The sequence below is a fragment of the Neofelis nebulosa genome, chromosome 9 (assembly GCF_028018385.1).
Source record: "Neofelis nebulosa isolate mNeoNeb1 chromosome 9, mNeoNeb1.pri, whole genome shotgun sequence".
Classification (NCBI taxonomy): domain Eukaryota; kingdom Metazoa; phylum Chordata; class Mammalia; order Carnivora; family Felidae; genus Neofelis; species Neofelis nebulosa.
The window spans coordinates 119,951,015-119,974,809 of NC_080790.1; the positions used below are offsets into that span (position 1 = coordinate 119,951,015).

General features: G+C 55.7%; 1 protein-coding gene across 3 annotated transcripts in view; it reads left to right on the top strand.

Annotated features, from left to right (window-relative positions):
- The window catches only part of VSTM2L (V-set and transmembrane domain containing 2 like), a 38,760-nt gene that overhangs the window by 11,225 nt on the left and 3,740 nt on the right, over positions 1–23,795 (top strand). For all 3 annotated transcript variants that reach the window (XM_058685567.1, XM_058685565.1, XM_058685566.1), the window contains 2 exons: positions 14,488–14,657; positions 15,979–16,029. In XM_058685567.1, coding sequence (XP_058541550.1) covers positions 14,488–14,657; positions 15,979–16,029 — 221 coding nt within the window. The remainder of the gene's footprint in view (positions 1–14,487; positions 14,658–15,978; positions 16,030–23,795) is intronic.

The following is a 23,795-nucleotide window of genomic DNA, read 5'->3' on the forward strand; positions in this document are numbered from 1 at the left end:
CCGGGTCACGGCTGCCTGGCGGGGGGGGTGGGGGGGGGTGGGGGACAAGTCCTCCCTCTGTCCGTGCCTCAGTTTCTTCACCCATAAGAAGAGGAGAGTGACGGTGGCCACTTCCCAGGTTGTCTTGGGGATTCGGTGAGACATTTTACGTTATTAAAGAAGCGTCTCTATAAAAAGGAATGAAATCTGATATATGCTACAATGTAGAGGAACCTCGAAAACATTCTGCTGAGTGAAAAAAAGCCGGTCCCCAAAGACCGTATGCGGTGTTATCGCATTGGTATGAAACATCCAGAATAGGGGAGTCCAGGACAGAACATAGAGCGGTGACCGCCAGGGGTCACGGGGACGGCTCGTGACTGCCTCCTGGGTGCGGGGTTTCCCTTCAGGGGGATGAAAACGTCTGCGGACTAGATGCAGGGGGCGGTTGTCCAACGCCGTGAATGCGCTCAGTACCACCGACTTGTTCATTTTAAAGTGGTTAATTCTGTGACCTGAATTTTGCTCCAATGACAAACTAAGCACAAAGGAAACGCCCCTGGAGCCCATACTCTGCCAGATCGTCCACTGACAACAGCCTTACGACATAGGTGTTATCACCCCCATTTTACAGATGAGCAAACCGAGGCCCAGCATCACCAGGCACTTAGCGCATAGTAGGGGCTCAAAATGGTAGCTGTTTGCACTTTTATTTAGGGCAGCCCTCCTTCCCCATCAGCGGGGCTGGGCAGGGACCCCACCTGAGCGAATGGCCTTGTGTGTGTATAAAACTCAGCAGTTGAGTGGCTGCCCCCAGGGAACAGCGGGCATTGAGGCCCTACTGTGTCCCCCACACGGACATGTCACCTGCATCATCAGTCCTCGAAATAAGCCTTGAAGAAGTGACACAAGTGAGGGGCGCCTGGGTGGCTCAGTCGGTTTAAGCGGCCGACTTCAGCTCAGGTCACGATCTCGCCGTCCGCGAGTTCGAGCCCCGCGTCCGGCTCTGGGCTGACGGCTCGGAGCCTGGAGCCTGTTTCCGATTCTGTGTCTCCCTCTCTCTCTGCCCCTCCCCCGTTCATGCTCGGTCTCTCTCTGTCTCAAAAATAAATAAAACGTTAAAAAAAAAATTTTTTTTTAAATAAATAAATAAATAAACTTAAAAAAAAAAAATGACACATGTGGGAACAAGCACTCAGGCCAGTGGGGTAACTTAGAGCCACACGGCGAGTCAGGCCAGGGGTGCAGCTGTTATCCTTACTCGTAAATCCTGGGCGTCCCTGCCCCCCCCCCCCCAGTCCCTCTGCTTCCTCCTGGTCCGCTCCCCGCTTTTGCCAACAGGTCAACAATCCCCTGCGCGGGGCAAGGCCTAAGGCTGCAGAGACAAAGGAGGCCTCTGACTGGATCGGACAGACGCCCCTTGACTAAGGGATCAGCCCCACGCGGCGGAGTAAACAGCTCCCCACCAGGGCACCATTTCTTTGATGGTCTATTTCATTCAAAATTCATGGGTTCTGTATTCTGATCCATAATATATTCATGTTTGCTTTCATACAAAAATAATGTTCTTTCCCCATTTGGGGGGAGGGCAATCAATGCCTCGGGAGGTGGCTTCCCCGGTTGCAGCAGCACGGACCGTGAGGGCGTCCACCGTTCATTTCTTTGTTCGCTCACTCTGCAAGCGGGCACTCGGGCCTCCTCGGGCCCGAAGCGGGTGTTAGTCCTCACCGCGTGCAAGACGCAGGGCACCTGAATCACCCAGGAAGCTGCCCCGTCAGCCGGACTGGCGGGCTCGGTAGGGTTGTGACAGGCGAGTGGCAGAGAGGCTCCAGGTCCGTGGGCCTCTGCAAGCCGGGGCCTGGAGGTGGGGCCGAGGGATGAAAGGCGGGAGGTCAGTGGCCGAGGACGCCAGGGCCCATGACAGTGGTGGGGGTGGCTGCCCGCTGTGTCCGGCCCTCAGCAGGCCCTCCCTGCGTCCCGAGCCCTTCTGATCGAGAAGAGTCTCTGCTTGGTGCTGCTCTGAATTTAATGTGTGACCCTCGCCGATCTCCCCTGTTAATGCAAGAAAATGGAGACTGAGGCCCGGAGCCTTCAGCAAGCCGCTGCCTTCCCTGGCTGGAATTTACAGATGCTGTTTGGGTCTCATAGTGTTTATTTTTACAGTTACCCTCTATTTATGGCAAGTGATGCTGATTTTCCGTTTATGGCGGTAATAAAAGTCTCCTTTTAAGCTGAATTTATTTAAGTAAAAAGGGAAAGATGCTTTGAAAATAAATATTAAGTAAATAATGGTGCAGGTGCGTCAGGGATCCTGCAGAAATGGTGAAGGTCGTCCCCAAGAGGTCAGACTCGTGAGACTCTCCCTCGGGTGTGCCCTTTCCTGTTCGGAGCTCCTCCTAACTGTGCCAACTCCAACCAGCCTTCAAGTCCAAGTGTGCCCCACCACCTAGAAGCCACCCCTGAGTCCAGGCAGACGTGGGCCTGCCTTTATCTTCCCTCACACCGTTACCTGCATCCCAAGTTTCTGCATACAGTTGTGCTCTGCGTATCTCTGGGCTGGGGCGGGGAGGGGCCACGATTCACGGCTATGTGAATGGTGCACACCCTGAACAACGGTACATGGCGATGCAGGCTCAGTCCCAGCTGTTGTCCACACAGTAGTCACCTGTCTGTGTGTCTGCCCTTCCTGTGGACTGTGGGCCGCGTCTTGGGAAGCCCGGCACACGTAGGGGTCTATAAAGGTTGATCTCTTTCATCCCGTTTGCGGGGAGGATTTGAGCTCACCGCATGCCCGGGTCGCCATCTTCCCGCCAAGGCACGCTGTGGTTCACTAAGCTTTTGTACAAAATGCCTTCTTCCGCTTCTTGAGAAGGGGAGAGCTTGCCCACTCCCAGATGAAACGACCCGGATCCCTCAGCCTGCCGGAGAACCCTCGAGTTCCTCCCTTGAGCCCATCCCCGAGCAGACGCTCTGCACCCACCCCCAGGGAGGAGAAGACTGGGTGTTGCCTGGTGGGCTCCTTCTACGCAGCCAGCCCTCTCAGACCCTGGGGGCTTTTCCATCCAGTTTATCTGGGTTTTCCTCTTATGGACATGTCACATCTCCTGGTTTCGGGAGCAAGGTGAGATTCACAGATGAGCTGGGGCTCCGTTAAACACTCCCTCCGCAGCCTTTCCCCTGTTCGGCCTCCCAGCTGGGAGTTAAGGTGGCCATGGCCTTCCTGACCCCATGCCACACCCCTTGCAGTCCTGAGCTGGGCACAGAGCAGGCTGTCCGGAAACGACCCCCAAGGAGTCACACTTTTTAGGACAGAAGGGGAAAGGAGCTGAGTGACGGACGACTCAGGTTCTGGTTGGCAAATTCTGCAGGCAGCCTTGGGACTGAAGTCTGGCTTTGTTCCCTCATGCTGTGTGACCTCAGGCACTGACACTCCCTCTCTGAATCTTCATACCTCCCTCTGTGAAATGGGGCTGACAGTAAATAGTACCAGCTCATCAAGTCCTTGGGAGGATGAAGTAGGCTTCTGTGTACAGGCGGCACCTAGAGGGGTACCTGATGGCCCCCAGGTTCTCTGAGCTTTGTTTCTTAAGTTGCTGGAAAAGACTCAGGTATGGGAGGTAAGTGGTGGGGGGAGTTCCAGGGGCCCTCACGTGGACACCCCGACTTCCTATCTTCATCACTGTCGTACCAGCACCAGCAGAGGACAGGGGGAGAGTTTGGACTTGGCTGCTAAGGCCTGAGTCTGAATCCCAGCTCCTCAAAGTCCCTGAGCTTCTGGAAACCTCTGTGAGCCTCAGTTTTCCCACCTGCAGGAAAGAGCCGATGATCCCTGACCAGCAGGGCCGCTCTGAGGGATTATGTGGGGTCAGACACATCAGCTTTCTGGTGGGTTGTGGGCCTCCAGTCGGAAAGATGATCCCATGTTTGATCCCAGGCTTGTGGTGCTGGTCCCCGGGCCGCAAGGGTGCAGAGGGCCCCCCCCCCCCGCGAAGCAGCCACAGCCCTTTCTGGCATTGCCGGCCTTGATTTATTGTCCCGTCTCATTCTCGGTCGCACTTCCTATCCCAACTTTATGGGCCCTCTCAGGGAGCCTCCAGCCTGCCTGTCAGTTTGGCAGGACCCGCGTGGGCCAAGCCGGGCTTGGGCGGCCGGTGGTCATAGGGCCAGAAGGAGAGAGGATGGGGAGGGGCCCGGCCTACTGGGGCCCAGCTAGGACCTCCCAGGTTGCTGTGTCCACATTGTCCACTTGTCTGTCCCTATCCCTGCTCTTGTGGGCACGGTCCCCCCCGAAACTCCATTCTGGCACATAGTAAGTGCTCAATAAACAAAAGATGTCTGTCTCCTTTGTTTTGTTTTTTTCCTTACAGTTTCAAACTTAAGTCCTCTGGGTTTCTGTCTGACCTTTCTACCTTCATTCGTTCATTCACTCGCCCTTCCAGTACATGCTCAACAGCACCTCCTCCATGCTGGGCAGTGCAGGGGCCCTGGGCTGGGGGAGCTCCCAGGCTGGGGGAGACACAGACACCTTAGTATCTGTCACATGACATGCTGCGGTGGGGGCAATGACAGGACTCAGAGACCATCAGGGGCCCCGAAGAGGACTTCCGCTCCAGCCTGAGCAGGGAGGGCATCTCCAGGCACAGGGCCACCTGTGAGCTGGGATTCCAGCCCAGGGGGGACACATGGAAGTGACAGGGAGAGGCAGGAGGGGCCACGGCCGGGGTTCAACAGAGCCACTGCTGCGGACTTCGGATGCCCAGCCCGAGAAGCTGCCTCCGACCCTGAGTGTCCCATTGGGCACCCTGAGTGTGAGGGTTTCCTGGAGCTCCCGGGCGGCCCTGAGCCAGGAGGATGGGATCCTTTCTCTGCCTTCTGGCACAGCCACCGTATATGTCTTGTGCGACAGCAGCCAGCGTTCACTGAACACCTACCGTGTGTCTGGTATCATTGCGGCTGCCAGGATCCCACAGTAAACAAAACAGGCTCCAGTCTCCAGCCTTTGAAGGGCTTACACTCAGGTTGGGAGAGGGGCAGCGAATGAGACGCGGAAGAGACGGCATGTTAGTGTAATGGTAAGGAGAAAGCGCGAAGTCGCAAAAAGGGGACAGACAGGGTGGGGAAGACTCAGGAGGTGACACGGAAGCAGAGGTTTGAACGAGGTGAGGGGGTCCCGTGCGTGGGGGTGGAGAGCATTCTGGGCACAAGTCCAGGGAAATCCTCGTTGTGTGAAAACCGCTGCGGCAGGCCAGAAGCCACGGGAGGACTTTAAAAAAAAAACTGTGATAAAATTTATACAACATCGGATTTACCATTTTAGCCATTTTTTACGTGTACCGTTCAGGGGTGACAAATACGTCCCGATTTTTGGGCAGCAATCCCCGCCATCCATCTCCAGAACGTTCTCATCTTCTCCAGCTGAAACTCTGCTCCCGTTAAACGCTAAGCACCGCCTCCCCCCCCCCCCCAATTCTCCTCTCCCCCAGCCCCAGGCAGCCTCCCCTCTGCTTTCTGTCTCTAGTTTGACCGCTCTAGGTGCCTCATATAAGTGGAATCATGCAGTGTTCGTTCTTTGGCTCCTGGCTTATTTCGCTCAGCGAAATCACGTCCTCAAGGGTCATCCGTGTTGGAGCCTGTGTCCGAATTTCCTTCTCTTTAAGGCTGAATAATATTCCGTTGTATGGAGAGACGACATTTTGTGTACCCATTCATCACTGGAGGATTTTGAGCAGGCCCTGACACAGCAGGACGTAGCAAGAGATGGGCTGAGCGGGGACCCTCGGGGCCACAGTGGTTCTCTCCGCTCTGCCCTCCTTGCCTCCCTCCAGCTCCATTTCTGCCTTGGTTCCCCTGACAAGGAGCTGATCCTTTTACTGGTCCTCAAGGGACTCTCATTCTGGCAGAGACTGATGGGTGGCCTGGGGTCCAGTCCCTGTAGGCTTCCTGGAGGAGGCAGCCTCAAACCAGGGATCTGCAGATTAAAAGGGCAAGGAGGGCTGTGCAGAAGGAGAGAGGAGATTTGGGGCCAGAGGGTCTGGAATGGGGGATCTGGCCTCAGAGATGGAGGGAGGTGGGGAGTGGGCTGAGGCTGCCTTTGACGAGCACGTCCCCTGAGGCCTGCCTGTGTGTCGCTGGTAGGGGGCCGTGAGGAGCAAACTGAGGAAGGAGCAGGTACAGGACTGATGGATGGGAGGTTGCACGGGGGCCCAGATGTGAGTGAAATACAGTGTCTGTTAAATCTTTCCAGAGGTGACAGAACTTTGAGCTAGAATGTGAGAGAAGGGAGTGATGTTTGTGGAGCACCTACTATGTGACAAACACGAGGCACATGTTGCCTTGTGTTGTCCTCCCCTCTGCGCTCTCATTCTCTGCTCGTTTCATATAACGAACTGAGGTTCAGGGGCGCCTGGGCGGCTCAGCCGGTTGAGCGTCGACTTCGGCTCAGGTCATGATCTCACGGTTTGGTTCGTGAGTTCGAGCCCCGCGTCGGGCTCTGGGCTGACAGCTCAGAGCCTGGAGCCTGCTTCAGATTCTGCGTCTCCCTCTCTCTCGGCCCCTCCCCTGCTCATGCTCTGTCTCTCTCTGTTTCTCAATAATAAATAAATGTTAAAAAAAATTTTTTTTTAATTAAAAAAGAACCGAGGTTCAGAGAGGTAAAGGGGCTATTCCCGGTCACACAGCTGGGTAGTAGAAGGAACAGGATTCAAACCCAGGCCTGCAGGCCAAGCCCTAGACGTGTTGAACCAGGGCCTGGAAGGTTAGGAAGGAGGTCAGGCCCTGGCCTTGAAGGGCAGACAAGACCTTCCAGGTGATCCTCTGCCTTTACCAGAAACCAAACGCACTGATCCGGGCCAGGGCCACAGAGCTGTTTCCTGTAGACGATGCCCTGATAAGCGGGCTGAGGGTTAATGACTGTATTGCTCCCCCAATTAAAAGCAGAAAGGAAGAAGAGGTTGCATTCAATCAAGCCCCTTTCTCCTTCTCCTGCAGAATCCTAATTTGTGGACACCCGTTGTAATTGTCTGCCCAGCAAGCCCAGCCCTGCTCAGGCCCTGGGGCAGGAGAACACCATTGCAGCCTCTCAAAAATCTATAATTATTCCAGCCTCCCCGGGGACTGGCCATGAGGAGTTACCTGAGCAGGGAGGGAGGGCTCAGGACAGGAGGAAGTCAGAGAGGAGAAATGGATTTTCTGTCCCAAACTCAGCAGGCGTGCTAACTGGCGAGAGGGGGTCTGGGTGCCTGGAGGGAAGGAGGTGGGGGAGAGGACTAGGAAGAGGGGCTGCAGGAGAAAGGCCGAGAAGTTACGGGCTCTGCCCTCGGGTGCTCTAGAACTGGGTTCTAATGTTCACGCTTTCTCTGTGGCTTTGGGCAAGTCCTTGACCTCTCCGGGCCTCAGCTTCCCCACCTGCACGATGGGGATGACAAGCATCACACTCCCCCACGGCAGCATGGCAGGAGCATGAGCAAATGTCCGAGATGGCCCAACGCAAGTGCCCCATGTCTTAGACATTGTCACCGCATTGTCGTCACGCGGTATCCTCTCTCACGGAGTCAGGCTAGGAAGCAAGAACCTTATGCCAATTAGAGCTGCCCACCTGCAGTGGGGGTATGAGGAGCTGGGCTCCCCGTCTCTGGAAGTGTCCAAGTGGGATACAGAAGTAGGGAACCTGGTGGCTGAACTTTTCCTGATTCGTTCAAACCAAACCCTGATGGGGGCGGGTGGGCCCCTGGGTCTTAGTCACAACTGCTGGTCAGACCCAGGTTCAACACCCAGCTGTGTGTGAACCGTGGGCAAGTCCTGGCCCCTTTTTGAGCCTCGCTTTCCTCATCTGTCAAATGGGGGTGAGCAGAGAGAGGATTAGAGATAGTGCCTGCCTAGTGCTAGGCATGAGTAGATGCTTAAAAATCATATGGATTCTTTTTAAAAAACCAACAAAGCTCCCTGGATTTCTTTCTCTCTTCCTTGCCTTGGCCCACACCATTCCTTTCCCCGCCCCGCCCCCCACCCCCGGCCTCCATCTTCCGGCCTGGCTGCCACGTGCCTCCTCCCCCAAGTGGAAGTGACCCCCTCCCCTTCCCAATGCCCAGGGCACCTTCTCCCTGAGATTGTCTGAGCTGGTGGGGTTCTCAGACCCCAGGACTGACCCGCCATGGCACAAAGGAGCAAACCGAGGCTCGGAGAAGGGGAGAGATGTTCCCCAGGTCCCACAGCCAGTCTGTTGGCAGAAACAGGCTCAGTTCTCCATCCCTGGTTCCAGTTCTGCATTCCGGGCACCCACCTGCACGTTGCTTCTCCTTCAGGGGCTCCTTGGGGCAGGTCCGGGGACAGACCTTCGTGTTGCTGCCCGTGACCAGGGAGACTCAGATTATGCCCTCAAATGCTCAGAACCTTGGTTTCCCCACTTGTCTTGCAGACACATTGCCCCCTTCACCACTGAGGTTGGAGCCAAACCTGAAGGCAGGTCCTGGAAGGGACTAAGGGGTCGGAGAGACCCTGGGACCAGAGTCACTATGGGGGAGGAGGTGGTGGCTGCACCCACAGATGACTCACCTGGTTCTATGAGTTCTGGGAGCCAGATTTCTATCCATCCTTCCACCCAAAGCCCATCCCCACTCCTGGCTCAGGACCACCTGCCCCACCTGTGGATGTGGGGGGTGGGGGGTGGGTAGGGAGCATAACACCTCCTCTGGGAAGATTCCCCTGATTGCCTCAGGCTGGCTGAAATGCCTCCCCAGCCTGTCCCGCAGAACCCATTTTAGACTACTTTTTTTTTAAGTTTAATTATTTTTTTTTTTTTTGAGAGAGAGAACAAGCAGGGGAGGGGCAGAGAGAGAGGGAGAGAGAGAATCCCAAGCAGGCTCCGCACTGTCAGTTTAAAGCTCAACATGGGGCTCTGCCTCATGAGTCGTGAGATCATGACCTGAGCCGAAATCAAGAGTCAGATGCTTAATGGACTGAGCCACCCAGGTGCCCCTAGACTGTTACTTTTTAAGAAAGACCTCTGCAACCAAAGAGAATTTCCATACTCTGGGAAGAACATGGCCTTGGAAATCAGGCCTGGGTTCCAATCCAGGCTCCACTGTGTGGCCACCCACCAGGACATCCCACACACGTGACAGCTGAGCACCGGGAATGTGGCTCGTCTAAATTGAGATGTATTGTAATCGTGTAAAGTACATGCTGGCTTGCCCAAGACTTAGCACAAGAATGAATGTAAAAGATTAATAATTTCTATGACATGTTGAAATCACTTTTTTGCTATCTTGGGTTAAATAAAATACATGATTAAAATTAATTTCATCTGGGGGCGCCTGGGTGGCGCAGTCGGTTAAGCGTCCGACTTCAGCCAGGTCACGATCTCACGGTCTGTGAGTTCGAGCCCCGCGTCAGGCTCTGGGCTGATGGCTCAGAGCCTGGAGCCTGTTTCCGATTCTGTGTCTCCCTCTCTCTCTGTCCCTCCCCCGTTCATGCTCTGTCTCTCTCTGTCCCAAAAAATAAAAAAAATAAAACGTTGAAAAAAAAAAAAAATTAATTTCATCTGTTCAAAAAAAAAAAATTTTTTTTTTAACTTTTCAAATGTGGCTCCTAGAAAATTAAAAATTGTGTACCTGTCTCAGCACCAGGGCATGCGCTGTTTCTGCTGGACAGCGCCCTCTAGAGGACCATTACTGGGATGGGGGAGGGGACTGGTGGCCGCGCGGCGGGGTCTTCCCCCAAGACTGGGGGTGAGGGGGCCTGGTCAAGGACTCAGGGCCTGACCTTCCTGTCCCCTGGCTGCTGTGTAACCCCCGGCCAGACACCACTCTCTCTGAGCCTTGCTTCCTGGATCAGTACAAAGAGCTGGTGGGCTGGGATTGGGCTTTCAGTCTGGGGGGGTGGGCGGGGCCTGTGGGCAGGGGAGGCTGAGCGAGCGTGGATGGAGGCCTGCCCCCCCCATGGAGTCCCCGCCCAAGGAGAGCCCATCTCTGCCCTTCCTGCCAATGAGACCCCCACGAACCATCTCTCCTCCGTCGGCCAGACATGCTTCCTGCGCTCACGCACGTCTAGGCGGAGGAGAAGCGTGGTGGCGGAGTCCCACAGGCCGGGGTTCGAGGCTGGCTCTGCCCTTCCCAGTCTGTGATCCTAGCAGCTGTGGACCCCCTTTCCCCACGTGCAGGAGGGAAAGGGGCCAGTACGTCTGCTTCCTGTGGCTCAGCAGTGGCACCTGCAGGAGGTCACATCTGTGTCCTCTCACTGTCTCTTAGCCAGCCGGGTCCCACTGCTGGCTGCTTTGGATCCACCCCTCCTCCTTCCCAGCTTGCAAAGAATACTGCGTGTGGGTCAAGGCAAACTCCAGCTGTCCCAGGACAAGGGGCCAGGGGCTCCCTGAGGTTACCTCTCAGCCCCTCCTCACGGCTCAGGGCCACGATGGCCCCCTTCAGTCCTGCTTGAGCTGGCAGGTTGTCATCAGGGGAGGTGAGGAGGGCTGGGCCTGGCCCAGGATTCTCAGGATGGGGACCGCTTGGCTCTGGACCCTGCTCCGCCATTACCCAGTCTTGCATTCACTCAAGAAGTATTTACTGGGGCACCTGGGTGGCTCAGTCAGTTAAGCGTCTGACTTCGGCTCAGGTCATGATCTCACTGCTCGTGAGTTCAAGCTCCACGTCGGGCTCTGTGCTGACAGCTCAGAGCCTGGAGCCTGCTTCGAATTCTGTGTTTCCCTCTCTCTCTGCCCCTCCCCTGCTCATGCTCTCTCTCTCTCTCTTTCTAAAATAAATATTAAAAAAAAAAAAAAAGGGGCGCCTGGGTGGCGCAGTCGGTTAAGCGTCCGACTTCAGCCAGGTCACGATCTCGCGGTCCGTGAATTCGAGCCCCGCGTCAGGCTCTGGGCTGATGGCTCGGAGCCTGGAGCCTGTTTCTGATTCTGTGTCTCCCTCTCTCTCTGCCCCTCCCCCGTTCATGCTCTGTCTCTCTCTGTCCCAAAAATAAATTAAAAACGTTGAAAAAAAAATTAAAAAAAAAAAAAAAAAAGTATTTACTGAGGGGCACCTGAGTGGCTCAGTCAGTTAGGCATCTGACTTCAGCTCAGGTCATGATCTCGTGGTTCATGGGTTCGAGCCCTACATCAGGCTCTGTGCGGACAGCTCAGAGCCTGGAGCCTGCCTTGGATTCTGTGTGTGTGTGTGTGTGTGTGTGTGTCTCTCTCTCTCTGCCCTTCCCCCCATCCCAAAAATAAATAAGCATTTTTAATTTTTTTTTAACGTTTATTTTTGAGACAGAGAGAGACAAAGCATGAACGGGGGAGGGTCAGAGAGAGGGAGACACAGAATCCGAAACAGGTTCCAGGCTCTGAGCTGTCAGCACAGAGCCCGACGCAGGGCTCGAACTCACGGACCGCGAGATCATGACCTGAGCCGAAGTCGGCCGCTTAACCGACTGAGCCACCCAGGCGCCCCTAAATAAGCATTTTTTAAAAAGTATTTATTGAGCACCTACTATGTGCCAGGCACTGTTCTAGAAGCCGGGGATATATCCGTGGACGAGACAGGCACGGTGCTCACCTCCAGGGGAAGCAGACAATAAACATAAAATAAATGTATTAGCTGGGCTGTCCAATACAGTAGCCATTACCTACAAGTGGCTATTTACGTTTAAATTTAAATGAGTTAAAATGAAATAAAATGTAAAATTCAGTTCCTCGTTCGCACTAGCCACATTTCAAGTGCTGGTGGTTTCTGGGTTAGCTCAGCTATAGCACATTTTCTTCACTGCAGAAAGTCTGTCAGAAGGCACCGGTCATGTGTTGGAAGGAGGAGTGATTTGAAGCACCGGGTTGGGGCGGGAGACGCAATTTATTTTTTTATTTTTATTTTTTTTAATTTTTTTTTTCAACGTTTTTTATTTATTTTTTGGGACAGAGAGAGACAGAGCATGAACGGGGGAGGGGCAGAGAGAGAGGGAGACACAGAATCGGAAGCAGGCTCCAGGCTCCAAGCCATCAGGCCAGAGCCCGACGCGGGGCTCGAACTCACGGACCGCGAGATCGTGACCTGGCTGAAGTCGGACGCTTAACCGACTGCGCCACCCAGGCGCCCCATGGGAGACGCAATTTAAATGAGGTGGTCAGGGTTGAGGAGAGCAGAGTCCTGGAGCAGAGGAGCTTGGGAGCTCTGTGGGAGTCTACAGGCAGAGGGAATACCAAATGCAAAGGTCCTGAGGTAGGATCTCAACTGGAATGTTCAGAGAACAGCAAGGAGGCCATTGTGCCGGGAACAGAATGAGCAGGGGCCAAGCAGAAGCTGGCACCCGAGGGGATGGGCCCAAACACGGAAGGCCTGGTCTTTCACGGTAAAGGCTGCGGCTCTTGCCCTCAGTGAGGAGACACCGTGGAAAAGTTTTGAGGAAAGAACGAACCGGGATTGGTTTGTGTTTTGCCAAGATAACCGTGGCTGACAAGTTGAAAATAATTGTCGGGGAGGATGGGGTGGCCACAGGGGCCGAGCCTGGTTTTGTCTCCTGTCCAGTGGGAATAAGGACAGTCCCAGTGCATGTGAAGACACCTCACAACTCACTGGGCACGTGCACAGTAATTGAAATACTCATTCTTTTTTTTTTTTTTTAATATATATATTTTTTAAGTTTATTTAAAAAAAATTTTTTTAATGTTTATTTATTTTTGAGAGAGCACAAGCAGGGGAGGGGCAGAGAAGGAGAGGGAGACACAGAATCTGAAGTGGGGCTCCAGGCTCTGAGCTGACAGCGCAGAGCCTCCCGCGGGGCTCGAACCCACGAACCGTGAGCTCAAGACCTGAGACAAAATCAAGAGTCAGACGCTTAACTGAGTGAGCCACCCAGGCGCCTCCCCGAAAACTCGTTCTTATTAAACAGGCTTGGTTTATGGAACAGCGGCCAGTCCCTCCCAAACTTCACAGAATGTGGGAAACCTCCAGGAAGCATCTCACAAACCTTTGACCTTGGGGATCAGGGACCTTGAAGACTTTATCTGAGCCCAGGTCCTGGAGTCAAGCTCCACATGGACACCCTGCGTGGAGGGCAGACAAGGCAGGGGCTTCCTGGCGGAGGTGTTTGTCAGTCCTGATGCTCCCAAAGCCCTTGGCATCTTGGGGAGGGGCAGGAGGCACATGACCCTGAGCAGGACCCCCACCTCCCAGCCCAGGGCGCCCTCTTCCTCCTGCCCCAAGCTGCACAGGGACATACAGGAGGGACCACTGGGTGGTGGCACATCGCCTCCGGGGAGGGGAGTACCCGGCAGGCTGAAGCAGCCAGGTGGGCACCAGGTGGGAGGACTGACGGACACACATTCCCTGGGTGACCTGCTTGTTGCCAGGCGTCTTTCCAGGGCGAGATGATCTCTCCTGAGAAGAGGAAAGAATTCTAATTACATCTCAGGACAATATTCGTTTGGAGAGAGGAGAGACAGAACATATGGTGGGGAGGGGCACGGGCCACATTAAATGGGCATTTGTTTTCTCGTTTACCTCGCGTCGTGGTGGGGGTGGCGGGGGGGCAGGGCTCCTGCTGGGTCAGGAGAGCTGCCTGCCCTGGGATTTTCACGGGGAGCTGGGCCTTGGGAGGCACAGGAGGCAGGTGCGGCTCCCACCGCACCCTGAGGGCCGTCAGAGGATGGAAAATGTCCAACCCATTCAGGACGCGCAGAGCGCCCGCTAGGTGCTGGGAGCGGCGTAACCGGTGGGGGCTCCACATCCCTGTTCTCCAGGAGCTCGGCACGCAGTGCCTGCCATGGACACATATGTGACTGTGACCGCGTGGGCAGGAGGTTGGGGTGAGGTGGGATCCTACCCCGGGTGGTCAAGGAAGGCCGCTCTGAAGGGACCAAGTTTGAGCTTTGAGTGACTTGAAGGAGCCAGTTGGGCAGAGAGACCAAGGATAGAGCATTCCAGGCATTGGGTACAGTCAGGGCAAAAGTGAGGGGAGAGTGAGGCACGCTCAGAGGACAGAGAGGAGACCGGGGGAGGGCGAGCCCTAAACCCCACCCTGGTGGGTTCTTAGTGTGGTGGGGAGCCAGGTGGGTTCTAAGCAGGGGTTTGGCTAGGTCTGACTTGGTTTTACAAGACCGTGGTGCTGGGGTTGCGAATAACCCGGGAGGGAGACTGGCAGGGGTGACTAGAAAACTCTGGAAGAATTAACAAAAACGGCAGCTTCCTCCCAGGCCTCCTTGCTCATGTCTTCTAACCCGGCCCTTCTCTGATCCCTCACGTGGGTGGGCGTCCCATGACCTCCACGGACTCCAGGATAGAGACCCAGCTGGTGTGGGGCATTCAGGGCCCTGGACCCGCCCCTTCATCCCCGCGTCCTGCCAGCTGCTGTTGCACACCCCTTGCCCAGCCTCAGTGAGCTCCTCCAGGGGCCCCACGTGAAGCCAGGCCGTTGGCGCTCCCCGCCCGTCTGCTCCCAGTCTTGCCACCTCTCCCTGACCCGCCAGCCCTGTGCTCGCTGGCCCTGCTCTTTCCAGAGCCCCAGCCACCCCTCCCCACTTTCTCCACACAGCCCTGTTCACAGAGACGCCGCACGACATGACTGCACGGACGGGCGAGGACGTGGAGATGGCCTGCTCCTTCCGCGGCAGTGGCTCCCCCTCCTACTCGCTGGAGATCCAGTGGTGGTACGTGCGGAGCCACAGGGACTGGACCGACAAGCAGGCGTGGGCCTCGAACCAGGTACCGCCCCTGGGGTGACACCTGAGCTAGGCTGGGCGAACCCTGGCCCCGGGGGGTAGAGCAGGAGGCAGACCGAGGCTGAGCACGGGGGAAGGCCGCCGCAAGAAGGCCCCTCCAAAGAGCAGGGTCCCTCCCTTCAGTGTACAGGCGGGGAAACTGAGGCCAGAGGTTACAGGGCAAGGCGGGCAACCCGGTCCCTGCGCACGCACTCACTGGAGCAGACGCTGTGGGTGCCCTTGCACGCACCTGCCACCAGCCCTCCAACTCTGCCTGAGAGCTTTCTCTGGGCGACAGAGCCTGCTGGCCATCGAGGCAGTTCAGCGATGACTGATGGAGCCGGAGGACGCATCCCCCAGCAACCTGGCCCGCAGCTGGGGTAACTGCAGAGCCCTGCGTTCTGTCCCTGAGGTGCCCAGCGAGAGTGGGTTCCGGCTGCCCACAGGGGTGCCGGGGGCGCACTACTGACTTCCTCCCCTTTGTGGTCTCACCCACCCACTCCCCTACCGATCCAGTTCCCTGGGATCCCCTCCCAGGTGGACTTACTGCCCTTGAATCTTTGTCTCAAGGTCGGCTTCTGGGGGAACCCGACCTAAGACGCTTCCATTCTTACGGCTGGGTCAAGGCAAATAATATACAAGCACGTGCCTATCTGCCCACCCATTCGACATACGAACACATAAATGTTTACGGACCTGCATGTGCACACACGGGCGTGCGCGCACATTCTCGCGTGTTCGTGGAATAGCCTCTAACATGTTCACAAATACGTATTGAACTCTGTGTCAACTCTTCAACACTTCCAGCCTGCCTCACAGGGCTCAGAGGTCTCGGTGCAGGGGTGGGGTGGGGGGTGGGGGGTCAGAGGAAGCTCCTGGCCACAGATTTGCAGGTATTTGCGATTGGAAGCATCTGGGGTCAGCCTGCAGGGAATAGTATGTGGGCAGGACTCTGACAGGATCTGCCACAAACACACGACCCGGGGTGTGATACACCTGAAAATGCAAACACATCCACAGACAGAGACACAAGTGGAGAGACAGATATTCCAACAGACATACCAGGCAGGCTGACCCACCCCCTCAGATCCCCAAATCCCCACATATCTAAATGCACAGCACGGTTTAACAGACCCCCTCTTTATCTTCCTTGGCTCTGACTCACCCCCACCCGGAGGCAGCACAGAGCTGAGGGATGCCCGGCTCCAGAGCCTAGAGTGTCACTTGCCCTGTAGGTACAATCTTAGCTATTGTCCCCTGCTCCTGCCCCATGATGCTAATGCCTTGTCTCTGCTCTCTCCGCCCCTCCCGCTCCCTCCCCACAGCTAAAAGCAGCTCAGCAGGAAGACACAGGGAAGGACGCCACCAAAATAAGTGTGAGTTTTGGTAATGACTTCTTGCAAGGGCTCTAATGGAGGACACAGCTGTAATTTAAAAAAAAAAAAAGAAAGAAAGAAAGGGTCCAGTTCAGCTGGGAGCTTGGGCTTGAAGATGGAGGAGAAGAAAAAAAAGAAAGGGGGAAAAAATGGCCTCGTTCTGTTTTTTAAAAGACGCGGATCTTTCAAGTTCATTGAATGACAGGCACAAAAAATGACAGGGGGAGAGAAGATGCATTCTGTCCTGTCGGGGCCAAGGCTGTGTGCATCCTGGATACTTTGTGTCTGTCTCAGCAGCATTTTTTATTTGGGGAACCAACAGGGTCTAATGAGACTAAGCTGGCTTTTTTCAGCCCATCATGACTGTCTGTGATGGCATGTCATGGTCACTTGGGTCAGCCTGGTTCCCAGGGGTGAGGTGGGGCAGGGGGAACTACAGCCGAAAGATTTCAAGACTGGCCGTGCCTTCTTTTTTTTTTTTTTTTTTTTTTTTAACGTTTATTTATTTTTGAGACAGAGAGACAGAGCATGAACGGGGGAGGGTCAGAGAGAGGGAGACACAGAATCTGAAACAGGTTCCAGGCTCTGAGCTGTCAGCCCAGAGCCCGACGCGGGGCTCGAACTCACGGACCGCGAGATCGTGACCTGAGCCGAAGTCGGATGCTCAACCGACTGAGCCACCCAGGCGCCCCGTGGCCGTGCCTTCTTATGCATGGACTCATTTTATCAGTGCTACAACTCCGTAGGGAATGGCCGAGCATTTGCCCATTTTCCAGGTAGGATAACTGAGGCTTAGCGGGGTCAAAGATTTGCTGGTGGTCATGACGTGGTTGAGCTGCCTGTCTTCGGGGCTTGAACTCCTTGTCTCCAGACTCTGCTGGGGCCTCATCTGGGGACCCAGGGGCCTCAGGGAGTGACAGTTTTTGTGGAGAAGGGACATCCCCAGCCAGGCCTGGAAGAGGCACGCAGGATTGAGAAAGGAAGGGAAAGAGAAAAGCATGCTGAGGATGGGGACAGGCCTAGGGACATGTGTGACCATGGGGCCCGGCTGGATTGGTACATGGGGCATCAGGTCAGCCTGGCAGGAGACTAGTAAATCCACTAGAAACATTAGAAATGTAGGTGCCCACAAGGGTATAGTGTGTATGTGGGCAGGGGGGGGAGTGACCTCCAAATTCACTCTTTTCTATTGATTCTAACACCACTTTTCAAGAGTTTGTGGGGGAGCTCTGTATCCCAAGGTCAATGAGACACAGATGTGCTGAGGAGCCTTGTCCCACAGCAGAAGTCACAGTGTAAAGAGTGGGCACCAGCAGGCATGGGGGGTGCCATGCTGGACATTGAAAATGGCAGAACAGAGGCAGGGAGGCCAGGGAGGAGGGTCCCGCAGCCACTCTGACAAGAGGTGGGCGCGTGAGAGAACAAGGGCCTTTAAAGCAACATTTGCACGGTCTGCCCAGGGCCCTTCACAGCTGGGGTCTGGAAATTCAAGCCGCTTCCAGGTTAGGACAGCTCTAGCCCCCCCCTCCACCCGTGCCCCCCACCCTCTCCACAGGCAACGCCCCATTTCTTGCCCAGACACCCACCAGTGAAGCCTGGGCAGGTGGAGACCTGTGTATATGTTACTATACCTGCAACTCTTTCTGCTGTGATTTTGTTTGGGGTTTAAGGAGTGTCTCAGGCAAAGGGAAGAATAATCTAATTGAGTTAGAGGATTAGAATTCGTAGCTGCTAGGCCCCACGTGAGGGGAATGCGACGCTGCTAATTAGTTAAATAAAATAAATGTGCTCAGCGTGATTGTGCAATCACTCCCCACCCCCAGCCCCTGTGATTCCTGTTCCAGCTGGGGCTCCGGGGGTCTGGTTAGGAACCTCACAGAGAGGCAGAGACTACCTCCTTGTACAGACAGCGTCTCACACACGACAGTTCCTAAATACACAGGCACGGAGTTAGCCTACACCTGTGAACAGATGCACATCCTAGTTTCCCGCAGTCCAGAAGGCTCAGACTTGTCTCCATGGCCTTCAAGGCTCCGCTCGACTCACTCTTCTCACCCTCTGTGCTGTCTCATCTTGCTTGACCTGGCTCCCCTCCCCCTCTCAACTCTGGCTGCTTTTTTGCCTTCCCGTGTCTTCCCACCTCCTGGCCTTTGCATGGGCCGGTTCCTCTGCCCAGAAAACTCCTCTCTCTTCCTTCAGAGCTCAGCTCAGGATGCCTCCCTTGACCCTGTGGCTCAGCTAGCACCCCTTTTCCTTGCTGGCCACATTTCCATCTGCAATCACCCATGTGTGTATTTGTTTCATAGCTGTCCCCCCAACACCTGGGGCTGGGACTGTGCCTGCCTGATGAACTTGTTACATTCCCAGAGCCTAGTACAGTGCCTGGTACATAGTAGGTGCCCAATAAATAACTGAATGGTATATACAAACACACACCCAGGCCAACGGTGGTATAAACCCAGACATAGATTTTGGTGCACGGACAGGCCAGTATGATGTGCATCCCTGCCTGTACCTGTACCTGTACATGTACAGGTGACATGAAGGCACAGAGTGGCTCCTGTGGGGCCACGGGACCTAGAACCCAGGCCCTGTATCTGGACCAGCCAAATGAGCCAGGCAGGAACTCGGCCCGGTAGCCCCGTGCCTTCTAAAAGTCCTGATTGTGATGGGCAGCTCCTGATTTTTTAAAAAGTTAATTGGTTTTTTTTTTTTTTTTTAAGTTTATTTTTGAGAGAAAGAGAGAGAGAACACAAGCTGGAGAGGGACAGAGAGAGAGAGGGAGACACAGAATCCAAAGCAGGCTCCAGGCTCCGAGCTGTCAGCACGGAGCCCGACGCGGGGCTTGAACTCACAAACTGGGAGGTCATGACCTGAGCCGAAGTCAGACGCTCAACCAACTGGGGCAGCTCCTGATTTTTAACTTTTGGGACCTAATTTGAAAAACACTGTGGGAGCTAAATAGCATCACATGCTGGCTGGGCAGCGTGGGCACCGTGGGGTCTCAGGCTCTGGGGCAGGAAGTGGCATCAGCTTCCAGGGACTTGGTGCCGGAGGGCTCGGTGACCTGTTGGGGCTGCCATGGTAACCCCGGGAAGGTTCAGGATCGACTGTGCTGAGGACGCAGTGGGGCCCGCACCTGGCATCCCTGAGCCCAAACACTTTGTATAGTATGAAGTCCTAGAGATTGGCTGTGTGAATGAGTGTGGTCTACTAGATTGAAAACTGCCCATGAATTTGTGGTCATAAGACCCCTATTCCCAGCATGCGGGGGGGGGGGGGGGGGGGAGGGGTGGCTGGAGCATGAAAGGGGGCCCAGCTCCTGTGCAGGAGACAGGTGAGGTGACGAAAGAGCTCCGAATCTTGTAGGGAGGCCAGTTATGTAGGAGGACAGGCCTCTGTGAGACAACAGTAATAATAATAAAGCAGCTAACATTTAGAGAGTGCCTGCCATATGCCAGGAACCATGATGAGCGCTTTGCTTCCCATCAATGATCTCATTTCACTTGGGACCTGGGGAAGGACCCCTGGCCTAAACACATCTCCCTTGGTAGCTTGCATATGCTGGGGATTTTACCTTCAGGGCCTCATTTCTGTGGCTCAGGCAAATTCTTGTTCTTATTGGTGGTTTTCAAGTTCTGCAAGTTTTTCTTTTGACCTAACTCAAAGGGGACAGCCCTGAAGAGGCCTCAGGAAGCCACTGCAGCCTGTCTCTGGGGTCTCCATGAAATCTCCATGAAGCGTTGAAAGACAGTGGCCTCTGTCAGACCAAGCGGCCGGGTGGGCCAAGCCCCTGCGAAAGCCACCCAGCTGCTCCACAGGTGTGGTGCACATGTGGACACTGGGTGTTTCCGGTGGAGGGCTGGAACAGCTGGAGCAGTGCACGACGTCTGCCTCCTTCCCAAAGAATTAACAGGCCAAGTGGTGGCTCGTGGTTGACTGCGATTTTTATTTTCTGCTCTAGACGTTTCTATCTTAAATTCCTGCAGTGATCCACAATATACATAAGGGCATTAAGTCCTGAGGTCCTCCAGGGAGGCCAGATTCACGTGGAGCCAGAATCACTCCATTCATCTCAGGAATGCCCGAAACATCCGTAGAGCGGTGGGGGCCTCGAAGATGCACGGTCACACACACCCAATCCCTGTCCTCGGGTGCTCCCAGGCCAGTGTGGGAGATGGATGTTAATCCAATCATCACACGTGAGAAAAATAAAATTACAACTGTGACCATCAAAATGAGGACAGCTGCCTGGGAGGGGTCTGAGCCAGTAACAGAGGACTTGGCCTAGTCTAGAGGTTCTGGAGGGCTTCCTGGAGGGGGTGCTATTTGAAGTAAGCACTGAAGTATAGAGGTGTTGATGACTAGGAGCGGGGATCTTGGCTGGGTGTGTAGGTTGGAGGACTGCAGGAGGCTGGTGTGGCCAAGGGGCAGGTGGGGATGAGACCCCAAGGGGCCTGGGCAAGTACTGCCAGGAGCCATGGATGGAAGGGCCCTGAGTTGGGGACATTGTGTAAAGATCTGTCTGGCTGTCATGGAGAACAGATTAGGAGGGGCCACAGTGGCTTTGGGGAGACCTGGGAGGAGGCTGGGATGATGACCAGATGAGAGAAGCTGGGACCCTGGCCAGTGCAAGGGGGCTGGACTCTGGAGAGAAGGGGAGGGGCCCAGTGATGTTCAGAGCAAAGATCGGTGGGATTCTGGGATTGACTGTGCCAGAGTGCAGAAGGAGCAAAGGCAGTGATGACGTGGGAGGGCCTGGCTGGAGCAGGTGAGGCCTTCTGGGGTCGAGATTCGGAGAGACCGGGATGGATTCTGAACAAGCCAAGGGGCTGACGAAAGCGGCACGGGAGTGGCAGAGCTCAGAGCAGGCCCTGGCGTGGGGTAGGGACCATCTGACGCCCCATCCCCACCCCGGCACCTTCCCGGGGCCACCCTGTCACTCTCAGGCTCAGCCATGAGGCTGCAGGTAGGAGAGGTCTGGCACCATGGACATGTATCAGCACCTTTTGTTCTTCCTGGTGTGGCTCTGGAGAAAGATCCCAGCCCTGAGGGCCCAGGGGTGCCCCTGCCAGGCCCAGAAAGGCCTGGACCATGGGTGAGCAGGGAGGAGGCTGAGCCTGGTCATGGCATGGACTCGCCTTGTCTCTTTCAGCATAATTAGGTGCTTAATTGCACTGCTAAGGCCTGTCGATGCTTGTGCTGAGGTGATTATGATTTACAGCCAGGCTGCCGTGCGGGGGTCTCCTCTCCTCCTGGCCTCTCCAGTGTCGCCGGAGGGCTGAGCCATAGGGTTTTCTGCCCAGTTTGTGAATGAGGAAATCCAACAGGCTGCTTCCTCCGCCCCCAAGAAGCTGGAGCAGGATGGTGGACCCCCTCCCATAAGATATGCCTCTGAGGATGGGCCGGGCTCCCTCAAGACAAGGAAGGCTGGGGACCTAGGGAAGGAGGTAGGAAAGGGTGAAAAGGTAGACCTGTGGTTTACTGGTCACGGGAGGCTCACCAGAGATGTGGTTAAGGTCTGGTCTCTGTCACCAGCTGGATGGCCTTGGGCAAATCACCTTACCTCTCTGAGCCTCAGTTTCCTGAGCCATGCAATGGGTATCCTGGCAGGGCCTACATCACGGGGTTATCGCGAGGCTCAAAAATGATGCATGAAGCTTTCAGCACATCGCCTCATAGTGATCAAGTGCTCTGTAAACACTGGCTGCGAGCCCCACTCTTACTGCTGTTATGGTTTTTATTATTTGCCTTCTCCAGACGGTGCTTAAAAGGGTAGACACCAGGGCCGGAGAGAGCCGTGTCTCATGTGGCACTCTTCCTGAGGTGCGGGGTTCGGTGTGGGGTCTGGGCTCTCGGTGAGCCCGTGCAGCATTGCTGGGGTCTGGCTGCTTCCCAGCTGTGACCCCAGCACCCAGCTCAGAGTGCGTTCTTGCCAAATGTCCACCAAAGGCACGACGAATCCATCCCAAGAGCCTGGGTGCTGGTGGCTTGTTGGGGTCAGACCCGGCCTCCCAGCACCCTGGCAGTGCTCCCGGACTCCCTCCTCCTCTCTGAGAGGCCTCTGTTCTGCTGGCAGAAGGGGCGACAGGGTTGAGGGGGGGCGGCGCAGAGCAGACTGCCTGGGGAGGGCTGGTCCAGGCCTCGCCTCGCGTCTGGGGGCGGGAGGGGTGGGCTGCGGCTGGTGCTCCCTCCCTAGGAGCGGCCGCTCCCAGTGCTTCGCATTATTACTCCATTAGCGCCTTGTAGGGTTGACAAATGAAGGATAATTAATATCCGTGAGGGAAACAGATGTTGAGGTAATTCGCTCCCCGCTGCGCATTTGCAACAGCATCTCCTAACTCGCCTGAGAGCATGGCGGGGCCACGGGGCCTCCCTGTGCCCTTGGTCAGAGGTGATGGAATCAGCAGGGCCGGTGGCCTCCAGCTGGGCCCAGCCTGGAGCTGGGCAGGGGAGGCTGGTCCTCAGCCCCACACCAAGAGCCTCGCCGTCTCGCTACTGGGAGTCCTGCCTGTGTCCCATCTCGTGCCTCCCACTCTACCAGAAGCCCATGTTTTCCTGCTTTGTGGGGGTGACGGCCAGCCAGCCGGAAGGCTCAGAACCAGAGAAGACGGGCCAGGCTCCTTGGCTGTCCACCCAACCACCCCTCCTCTTCCCTCCTGGAGCCTGGGAAGCGCCCCTGTGGCCCTGCCGGTGCTGGGTGACCCCTGATGGGCCTGTCACACCATTTAGAGGGGTAGCATGCATGCATGGAGTCAGGCCTGGGTTTAGTTCCCAGCTCTGCCCTTCGCTGACTCAGTGCCCACAGGAAGCCCCTTTTCTTTTCTGAGCCTTCACTTCACCATCTGTAAGGTGGGTATAGTCATGTGTAACGTGACCTCAAATTAGAAAGCATGATATCTGGGTACCACTTCCCTTGAAGAAAGAAGGACCTAGCGTGAGTCCACTCATTCAACAAATGTTGGTTCTTGCTTACAGAGGACAAGGCCCTGGATGGTCACTAAGATGAACAAAATAAGTATCATCCCTGTCTTCATGGTGTTTATAGTTTGGCCAGGGAAAGAAACCAAAATCAAGTCAACAAATAAATGGTTCTCAAAGTGTAATAACTGCTGTGAAGGAAATAAACGGGGGGTTGTGATCGAGGGCGTCTTGGAGGAGGTGCTGTTGAAAATGAACGGGGGTCAAGCAGGTGAAGAGAGGTGGGGGAACAGCATCCAGGCAGAGAGACCAGCATGTGCAAAGGCCGTGATGTCAGAGAGACAGCTTGGCATTTGGAGGAGACGAAGGGGGCCCAGGGGCCCGAGCAGGTCAGTGGGATGAGTGTAAGCCACACGTGCGTGTGTGCCCAGCATAGGCCCAGGCGCGTCTGCAGTGAACGCGCCCCTGCGGAGAGGGCCCTCTTTTGCGTCCCGGCCTCCTCACTGCAAGGGCGGCTGGCGGGGGCCTCCCCGCTCCACGAGCTGGGGCTTGGCAAGAACATGACAGCTGGTTTTCCGGGCCCCCACCCCAGGGGAGAGGGACCAGTAGGGCTCAGGGCTGGGGCTGCAGGTCTGAAGCCCGCTCAGCTCCCGCCTGGCCTGGCGAGCCTGTAGTGATGCCAGCAGGTGGTGAGGTCAGCGAGAAGGGGCCGGGGACCGCTCTCCCCCGTTCTGTCTAGACAGGGCGGGGGCTGCATGGGGCAGGGCAGGCAAGTAAGAAGGGGCCCGGGAAGGATGGGAGCCCCTCCCACCTGTCCTCTCCAGGCCCAGCTCCCCCTACCCTTT